The 10,845-nt window shown below is 33.7% G+C and overlaps 1 protein-coding gene across 1 annotated transcript; it reads left to right on the top strand.

Moving 5' to 3' along the window:
* Positions 1–4,378: 4,378 nt before the first annotated feature.
* LOC139901215 (uncharacterized) lies at positions 4,379–8,596 on the top strand. Its single transcript, XM_071883945.1, has 3 exons — positions 4,379–4,750; positions 6,376–6,480; positions 8,277–8,596. The coding sequence occupies exons 1-3, from the start codon at positions 4,379–4,381 to the stop codon at positions 8,286–8,288; spliced, it is 489 nt and encodes a 162-aa protein (XP_071740046.1). The 3' UTR covers positions 8,289–8,596.
* Positions 8,597–10,845: the final 2,249 nt, after the last annotated feature.

Below are 10,845 nucleotides of genomic sequence, written 5' to 3' on the forward strand. Positions count from 1 at the left end.
ACATGTATTCTAATATATTATGTAATCTTGGGATACCATAGACACGTATGCAAATGTTTTGACATATCATATCGACCCATCTATATATATTATTTGGAACAACCATAGACACTCTATATGCAGTAATGTTGGAGTTAGCTATACAGGGTTGAGGTTGATTTCAAAAATATATATACTTTGAGTTGTGATCTAGTCTGAGACGTGTATACACTGGGTCGCGGATTGGGTCAAGATAATATATATCAATTTATTTCTGTACATCTAACTATGGACAACTAGTTGTAGGTTACTAACGAGAATAGCTGACTAAAAATATTTAAAACATTAAAACGTATAAAAAATGTTGTAAATATATTTTGAACATACTTTGATATATATGTACATATTTATTATAGGTTCGTGAATCGACCAGTGGCCAAGTCTTACTTCCCGACGAAGTAAAAATCTGTGAAAGTGAGTTATAGTCCCACTTTTAAAATCTAATATTTTTGGGATGAGAATACATGCAGCTTTATAAAAGTTTTACAAAATAGACACAAGTACATGAAACTACTTTCTATGGTTGAATGATCGAAGCCGAATATGCCCCTTTTGCTTGGTAGCCTAAGAATTAGGGAACATCACTAATTTTGAGAATTAGTGCACGCCTAATTGACGCGAATCCTAAAGATAGATCTATTGGGTCTAACGAACCCCATCCAAAGTACTGGATGCTTTAGTACTTCGAGTTTTATATCATGTCCGATGGATGTCCCGAAATGATGGGGATATTCTTATATGCATCTTGTTAATGTCAGTTACCAGGTGTTCACCATATGAATGATTTTTATCTCTATGTATGGGATGTATATTGAAATATGAAATCATGTGGTCTATTATTACGATTTGATAAATATATAGGTTAAACCTATAACTCACCAACATTTTTGTTGACGTTTAAAGCATGTTTATTCTCAGGTGATTATTAAGAGCTTCCGCTGTTGCATGCTAATATATGGATAAGATTTGGAGTCAGCATGCTTGTATAATATTGTTTAAAACTGCATTCGAAATTTACTTTGTTGTAACATATTAATATTGTAAACCAATATGTATTGGTAGTGTGTAAGTGTGATATTTTTTTAGAATATCATTTCTGATAATCTAGGTGGTGTCCTTTTAACCTTGTCGATAAAATAAAGGTTATGGTTTGTTTTTAAAAACGAATGCAGTCTTTGAAAAACGTCTCATATAGAGGTCAAAACCTCGCAACGAAATCAATTAATATGGAACGTTTATATTCAAAATGAACGGGACATTTCAGAGAGTACATACAAGTGTAGGGTTTTGGTGAATAGGAAGTTGTAATTGAGCAAAGAAGAAGTTTAAGGTGTCATTTAAGCTTAAGGAAGACAAGTTTTCTACTATTAATCCTTCTCTAGCCTTAATTCCATCTATTGTAAGAAAACCCTAACTTGTTGTTGTAATTTTTAGTAAGTGTGTGTTGTTGTTTTAAGTGTCATTGTTAAATGGCTAATGTTGTTGGATGCTTGATTTAATTCAAGAACTAGTTCTAATGAATTAGGGTTTTAGTTATTATGAAATTGGTTGATGTTGTGAAAAAGATGATGAATTAATGGGTTATGTGATTTATGGTGTCAAATGCACATAAGGTATTTGTGAAAATGTCATAAAGAACTTAAGAAGTATGATTTTTTTGGAACTAAGAAATTTATGGAGTAAAGTGCCAAGTAGCTTTAATTCATAAAAGGGGTAAAGTTTAAGACATGGTGTCTTAAGTTGTGAAAATGTAATTTATTTAGTTAAGTAGTCCAAGTGTTGATATGGTTAGCATAATGTTATAGGTGCTAATCAAGAAGGGAGCTTGGAGGTTTTAAAAGAGTTAGCTCAAGGGCTATTTTCGATAGAATCATGCACTTGTTATGAAAGTTTAAGTGATTAAGCAAGGGGCTAATTCCGAGAGGATTATGCAATTGTGCGTAGAAAATGAAAATGGAACCAAAGGGCTAATTCCGAGAGGATTAGCACTTGTAGAGTTAAGTTTATTAAGCATCACAAAGGGCTCTTCCCGAAAGGACTAAGCGTTTGTGATGAAGTGTGCCAAGGTGATTTGACACATCCGGATTGCATCCGTGCAAGAGGATGATGGACAAATTCACATGAGATAAGTTCGACGTAATGTTGCAAATATTAATTCTAAGATGAGAATGTATGAATGTAACCTCCGGGTTATAAAGTCTTGATGATTTCCCTTTTTATACCCATTAAACTTACGTTGTTGTGAATGTATGTTTTGTAGGAATGGGTAAACATCGAGAAGGTAAGACGTTGGAAAAGGATTAGTGGATCATCGGCATAGGTTAAAGTCGTATGGAAGTCCCTTTTTGGCTATGGCTCATGAACCGCTTGTGAGACGATTGGTTATAAAATGTATTTTGTGAACTTGTGTTAATGGTCGTTTTGAACCCCATGTGTTTTGATAAATGTTTTGGAAGTTGAAAATTGTCAAGAATGCTTAAGGTTATGGTTGAATGTTGATTATTGACTTAATGTTATGTTTATTAACTTGCGAAATGTGTGTAATGAAAGTTATGAGCAGATGTCTTAATGTGTTAATGATATGAATGATTTTGGGGCAAAAACTTGATTTTCAAAAACTGCAGATCTGTGCCAGTGTAATGGTGCACCGCGCAGGCGCGCAGGAACCTTGCGCGCCACGCTATCTAGTGCAAATTAAATCCCGAACCTGTTTTAAGATTTTGAGCATCAGGTACACTATTAGCGCGCGTCGCGCAGGTCTTGCTCGCGCCGCGCAGTAAGGCGTACCCGGGCTCTGATAGAAAAAAAAATCGGCCTTTTCGGTTTTAGGGCGTCTCAGCTTTTATCAACACATGTCATCAAATCATCGGCTAAACATTCACATTTATGATCATGTTTGACTTTTTAGCTTTCTCTGTCTCTATATGACTAATATTTTAAGGAATACGTTTATCCATATATTATGTTCATAATATATACTCCGTTTCATACGATATAAATAGAATTGATTCATCTTTCTAGGTGTGTACTTCAATATTTTTACACCAAATCCTCAACACTTTTGTATTATTAATAGGTTATCATGTGTTTACACAATACTTTTATTTTATTAGAAGTACTAAGATTATTGTATTATAGTTTGATGATATTAAATATTGTTTGGAGTATAGTATAAAGTAGGAAGATGTATTTTATTTTTGTTATTATCTATTTATAAAAATCTAAGTAAGAGCGGATAAACAAAGATGATGGTCGAAACAAACAAAAGTATAATATACATGAAGATATATCTTCTTTTGAAACTTGCCTTGATTTTCCTCCGTTGTAACATTTACGGTGGAACGTGCCTTTTAGCCATAAATTTGATAAAAAAAAAATGATTTGCTAAACAAATTGGGAGATCGGTTTATGAATAATTGTCTAATTTCATATAATGAGAAAAATATGTTAAATGGTATTAGCAATGATATAATTGTAGACGAATTTTATCGTATAAAACCGCGTAGACAAAAGAAAATAGTGCATTTTGTAGATTAAATATATATAATTTTTGTATTAATAATATGTTGGGAATTATGAAGTATTTTACAAAAAAGTTTTGGGTCTTTTAAAATTAGGTTAGGAAACTAATTGGTAACCACAGTAAGAATAGGGTTAGATTTTGTTCATTCACTATAAATAAACCCATAGCGTCATTGTAAGCGTATACCCAAAATCAATAGTGAAAAATCTCTGGTTTGCGCCCGTGCACTAAATCTTTCTCCATGTTTGAAGTTGTGATATAATCACGTTAAATCCGTGTGTCGTTTATGTTTAAGTTTATCGTTTAATTGTGCTTTAAATATTCGTTTGTTGTCGTGGGTTTGCGATTTGTTCAGTCACATCTCTTATTTAATTTGGGGTACGTATTCAAATTCCTATCACGTACGATATGCTTTTGTTTGACGGTGTTTGTAATGATCCGACCCGATCCGACACAATTAATTTTCCGTTTAAGTAAGTTAAGGGAGTAACTTTTTAATACCCCTGTGGACGTCACCTCTTGACAAGAGTTGTGACTAGGGCATGATGATCAATTTTGTGAAAGCCAGTTTTGAATATACCATCAAAACCAGCATTTGCTATGCGATGGAAAACTGGATAAGGGATATTATGATGATAAATTATATGATACTAAAGTAACGTGTCACATATTCTCGCTTTTATATTACTATCAACAGTCTGGTTGAATACCGCACATGCTCGATGTTTATCTTCTGCTTGTAACCATAACAAATCATGAATTCTCGGTAGGAGAGTAGGTAGTAAAGTAACCATTATTGTTTGAAGTTGAAAGAAAATGAGTTGTGTAAAGTGGCCATTATTGTTTCATTATTATTACCCTCATACACTAAATCTCAACCAGACAAAAAAAAAAAAACACCACAAACCCCCACAAAACGACATCCAGCCCCGCTATAAAAGGAAGCACCACGACAAAAAAAAAAAAAAAAAAACACCAGCAACCACCTGCATCGCCACGGCTGCCACCGCCATCGCCGCCATCGCCATCATCACAGCCATCTCCGTCACACCTGCCATCGCCATCTCCGCCACCCTTCAGGTATCTTCCTTCTTCTTCCTTTTTTGGTCCTGCCATCACCATCGCCACCGCTATCCGGCGACACCACCATCGCCACCACCAGCGACACCACCGCCGCCATCACCAGAGGTACCACCCTTTACGTATGTTCCTTCTTCTCACTTTTTTAGTGGAATTCGGAGGTCAATTTTAGGGTTTTTTTCGTTTTGATTTACAACTTCGCTTAAGTTTTATGTTCTTTTAATCATATTTTCTTTCAATTCTTTGTTATTGGTGGTATCATAAATTGTTGAAGTTGATATCGTTGCTTATATTGCTGAATATGTGGTGGCTCTGTTTCAACTTAAGTTCAGTTACGATTTCAATCGTTTACTATGTAAAAGGAACAAAGTAACAATTTCAGTTGGATGAATTAATTGATCAGCGTAGATCTGTACAATTTTGCGGATTTTGTGGTCGACTTTGAGCTTACACTTAACAGGTTAGGTTATGAAATTGGTATTGAGTTTCATTTTATGTTCTATGATTTTTTAATTTTAGGATTCTTTTTGTGTTGTGTTTGTTATGAACCTGTGAACAATAGATACATATGTGTTACAGTGTTTTTTTCTTTAATTTGATTGTTACTGATTAATTGAGGCTTTGAGTTTGGGTTTGGGATTGTTTAGGTTTCATCATTTATTGACTTTAAACATGAATTTATATGACAGTATTATAAAATGAACAATCTTCCTACTTTCATTTGAGTTAACTTCATCATTCAACAAATTTAACTAAAGTTATGTTAAAAATTATCGTAGCTGTTGCTTACAAATAAAATTTTCAAATATGAAATGACTTTTAGCTTGAAATAAGTTGTTTAGATGAACATGGCTAATCAGTTCAAGACTTTCTTGAAGTTCATATTTGAACGTGGCTTCAAATCTGTCTTGAAGTTCATATTTGAATTGTGAACATTTTAATGTTTAAACTATTCAATTAGTACGATGTTTGATCGTCGTTGAAGTCGATATCTGAAGGCAGAAGAATTAATAGAGTAGTAACTTATATGCACATTAATCATTAATGACAGGTTAGGTATATAATCAAAAGCAATTATGACTTGCTTATGGTTTTCTGATGTTAATGTTTGTTGTCGCATGTGAATCTGGATTTAACTTCATTCATCAGTTTTTGGTTAGTATGTTCATTGTTTCCGTTTATGTAAACATTAGCTTTTATCATGTGTTCTTTGTTCTTATGACAAGTGGTTACTTGATGCAAATGTTGTTGCATGTCATTTTGAGTTTTACTTCAGCTTTCTTTAAATGTATTTCTTCAGGTTAAGTAATAATAATAATCTGTATCATGTTTTATTATCTGTTTTTTGTTATTAATGAAAACTTATTATGGCACGCAACTGTTTAGGAGTATCTACGAAATGGGTTTTATCGATTTATACTGTTACATGATCATTTCAGTTTAGCTACCTTCTACTAGGCTAATTAGTTTACGTAGTATGAGTTTTTGTTATACATTATTTGAATTTGAATTTCATGACAAGTTATCATGATATGCAAGCGTCTAAGAGTATTTATGAGACGAGTTCAGTTAGCGCCATTTTGCAAGGCCATAACAGGCTAACAGCAGTGTATTGGGACTCAGCTGGGCATATTAGCTTATGTTTGTTAGTGTCCATTAAGCTAGCAATTCAATTGTAGATTCCGTATAAAATTATTACATATTTGAGTTGTACATTACGTCATTGTTAGCAGGTGAACTTTTTGGACAATAAAAGTGCATCATGGCCTGTATCAAACCCAATTTTAGCTTCAGGTTCAGTTACTATGTTCGTTGTGATTAACGGAGTTGACCCAAAGGTATGTTAAATTTATTTGGTAGTAAATAGATATATTTATTTCATCAGTGATTCGTAACTGATTTTCTGTTTCAATAGACACATAAAGCAGGTGGTACTTATTTAAGATTTGTTATATGAATTCTAACTTTTCAGCTTTTCGTGAAGTATTGATTTATGAACCTTTATATGAATAACTTTAGGTGAATTCATACTATTTCAACAAAAGCAAACTACATATTTATAATAGAAACATGGGTACGGACTTTTCTTACTGCATGCTTCTAATAAACTACCACTATCTACTAATTACCTACATGACATAAAATGAAAATAAAGATAACATGCTAGTATGCAGAATTTTTTTTTGAAATAGTAATATTTTTTAATATGTTTACAAAACTAGAAATTTTGAAAAAAACTTTACAAAACTAGTAAAACCGGAGTTTCAAACTCCGGTTTGGCCAAATCGGTGTTCCAAAGTCCGGTTTCTATCTACTTTGTCCACATGGCAGAGTGACATGGCAAACCGGACTTTGAAACACCGGTTTGCCACGTGGCAAATTTTTTTTTTTTTGTTTTTTTTTAGGATTTTGGGATGAGCTCGTTTATTTGTTTAGAAAAAATTTTTAATTATTTTTGCTAGATTTAAGGGATGAATATTAATTATTAATAAGCTAATTTGAAACTTCTTTTAATGTAGTTTGAGAAGTGAAAGTTCAGATAGTTATTACTCCGTAATTAATAAGTTAATTCTTTTAAGGGATGAATATCAATTATTAACAATTAAATTTTTTTTTAAACAAATAAACAAGCTCATCTCAGAATTCTAAAAAAAAAAAAAAAAAAAAAAAAATGCTAGGTGGCAAACCGGTGTTTCAAAGTCCGGTTTGCCATGTCACTCTACCATGTGGACAAAGTAGATAGAAACCGGACTTTGGAACACTGGTTTGGCCCAAACCGGAGTTTGAAACTCCGGTTTTACTAGTTTTGTAAAGATTTATTCCAAATTTCTAGTTTTGTAAACATATTAAAAAAATATTACGATTTCAAAAAAAAATTCCTAGTATGCATGCATGTACACGTTGCCTAAAAACAATGATCATGGGATATCACTAGCTCCATAATTCACGTGCACTTTAATTTTACTCTAAGTTGATTCAACTGCTACTAAGTTTTATAACTGCTATCCATACACCCTTGTTCGTATCACGTTACTACCACCGGTTTTGATAATTTGGCATAATCCAGTGGTACCACTTACTTTAGTAAATCCTCGAGTTTATCGTAAGAGTTGTGCAAATTCCGTCAATATAAAGCATTTTCCAGTAAAAAATTATTTATTTTCTTGATATATTGACTTAGTCAAAATAGACCCAATTACCAATCAGTGTTGTTTTCCATATGTTTGTAAAAGTGTATGCGTCTTTCAAAATAATCGTATGTATTTTTCTCTCCAATTTTATTTCTCTCTCATATGCACCTTTAATTTCCCTCTCATTAATCAATCCACCACCATTTTCATTTATATTCCATTACTGATTCATCCTCTTATATTAATATTATCATATCATGTCTTGATTGTCTTCAATGAAGTGCTAGAACTTAATTTTTTTTTACAAGTCATACTCATACCGTCATACGTTGCCAATTTGATGCCAATTTGACTTCTTAAGCAAATAAAATAACAAAAACAAAACATGTTAAATGTGCTCTGCAAATTAAATGTATCTCCACCATCTGATTTAATAACATTAACTCGAACAATTCAAGCATTACATTTCACGAGATGAACAAGTTGTGTGTTAGCTATGATAGGCATATTCCTGAGGCATCGGGGAATCATTCATGAAATGAAAATTTTGGAGGGATGGAATGAGCCGTGCATTCGCATATCATCGGTTTGCTTGCGCCGAATTCAAAGTAATTGATAAAATTCAAGAGCATGACACTAAAGATCGAATTCGGAAGAATTATTCATGTAATCGATGTTTATTTTTCTAAGGTTATGTTACTTTATATTTTGCATGTATTATAATGTATGAAGAAATTAAGGGAAGCATGCATATGCTTACTGAAGCATAAATACACATATATGTATACAAGCTTGAGCCACGAAATGAGTAGTAGTCTTTTTTATTTACAATTCTTAATCTTAATATAATTAATACGGAAGCTTTTAATGATTCGCGGGGAACTTATTTAAATTCCTAAAATGTTTTGAAATTTTTTCGGGTTTGAAAGTTAACATGACAAAAAGTTGCCTTCATGGGATTCGGATTCAAACATCACACATCGAAGAAGTTGCAAGCTACATGGGTTGTTGTGTGGGAGTTTTCCCTTTCACTTACCTCGGTCTACCTGTTGGTCATAACATGAACAAAGCTAGTGAGTGGAAGATAGTAGTCGAAAAGTTTGAGTCAAGGTTAGCGGATTGGAAGGCGAAATCGATGTCATTTGGTGGCCGACTTACCCTAATCAAATCGGTTCTTAGTAGTCTTCCCTTGTATGTCTTCTCCCTATTCCGTGCTGACGTGCTCCATCATGTGTCATAACATTGCTAGAAGGTATGAGGCGTAAATTCTTTTGGGGCGGGTCAAATGAGAACTCAAAAATCTCATGGGTCAAATGGGCGGGGGGTTAAATATAGGATCTCTCAAAGCTAAAAACTTGGCTTTGATGGGAAAATGTTGGTGGCGTTTTCATAAAGAAAATAATGCGCTTTAGGTCAAAATCATTAAAAGCTTATATGGGAGGGATGGAGGTTTGGGCTTCGTAAATACAAATCAAAATGGAGGTTTGGGCTTCGTAAATACAAATCAAAATGGGAAATTGGCTCAAATACACTTTTTTTTTAAGTTTTATTTCAAAATACACTTTTTGTAAAAAAAATTGTCTTTTTACACCATTGGGTAGACCAAAGTGTTGGTCGACCACCATATACCTTGGTCGACCACCTCATTTTTCAAGGTGGTCGACCAAGCTTCATTGAGGTCTCGGTCGACTACTGTGTAAACATGGTCGACTACCTCTCATATTTTCATGGTCGACTACCCCCACAAAAAATAACGCGGGCGACCCAAATGGTGGTCGACTACCCATTTGGTAAAAAGACAAACACATTTGGGTAGTCGACCACCATTTGGGTCGCCCGCGTTATTTTTTGTGGGGGTAGTCGACCATGAAAATATGAGAGGTAGTCGACCATCAATACACAGTAGTCGACCGAGACCTCAATGAAGCTTGGTCGACCACCTTGAAAAATGAGGTGGTCGACTAAGGTATATGGTGGTCGACCAACACTTTGGTCTACCCAATGGTGTAAAAAGACAATTTTTTTACAAAAAGTGTATTTTGAAATAAAACTTAAAAAAAAAGTGTATTTGAGCCAATTCCCCAATCAAAATTTGAATAAACATTCAACATGGAATAACATTCGGTTGATCGGACAAGAAATAAACAACATGGATATTTCATTCACTTACTCTTTTGTGAAAGTGGTAAACAAAGGTGACTGCACTCTTTTTTAGAAAGATAAATGGATAGGTGATCATATTCTTTGTAACAAATTCGAGAGATTGTACATGTTAGAAGAGAATTCAGATGCTCTAATTATGGATATAATTGTGAAAGACACCAATTCGTGGAAAGCTGAATGGCAATGGGCTCGAGAACCAAAGATGAGTATGAAGAACTCATGAAATTACTCAGCGACTTCAATTTTAATTGGAACAATTGTGACACTTGGAAGTGTACCTTGAAAACAAATGGACTGTTCTCCACTTATACCCTCACCAAGTTAATCGATCAAAAGGTATTGCCTCCATCACAGTTAGCGACTGAAACTATAGATGCACAAACCGGATAAAAAACCGGATTCGGACAAAAAAAAATCGGATTTTTTTGTCCGGATTTTTCGGAACCGGTTCCGGATCCGGTTCCGGTTCTCGGCGTCGGATTTTTTTCCGGAACCGGTTCTTTTTCGGATCTCGATCGGATTTTTTCGGATTTTTCTTGGACTAGGATTCGATTTTGCGAATTATATTTTTGCCGGTTCTATTTTTTTTAACGTTTGACAACAATAATATAATCGGTATAAAGAAAAGTTATAACGATCAAGTGCTCAACACAATAGATAATATAAATAACAATATTCGAACAATACAATTATATAAATAACACTTTTATTCGAACGATACAATAATAAAAATAAAAACACTTTTATTCGAACAATACAATTATAATTAATACATTTCGAGCTTCGGCATGGCCATCACCCAATAATGTATTAAGACTAAAGTATATCGAGCTTCGGCATGGCCATCACCCGTTATACTTTAGTCGTCAAATGACCCAAATGTGTTATCTTGTTGAGCGCGTTGAGGAT

The sequence above is a fragment of the Rutidosis leptorrhynchoides genome, chromosome 3 (genome assembly GCF_046630445.1).
Source record: "Rutidosis leptorrhynchoides isolate AG116_Rl617_1_P2 chromosome 3, CSIRO_AGI_Rlap_v1, whole genome shotgun sequence".
NCBI lineage: Eukaryota > Viridiplantae > Streptophyta > Magnoliopsida > Asterales > Asteraceae > Rutidosis > Rutidosis leptorrhynchoides.

Bases quoted from the DNA above. Each gene is read 5' to 3' on its own strand.
- LOC139901215 (XM_071883945.1), top strand. From the start codon at position 4,379: ATGAGTTGTGTAAAGTGGCCATTATTGTTTCATTATTATTACCCTCAT. The intron at 4,751-6,375 runs GTACCACCCTTT...CATTGTTAGCAG, and splicing joins CACCGCCGCCATCACCAGAG to GTGAACTTTTTGGACAATAA.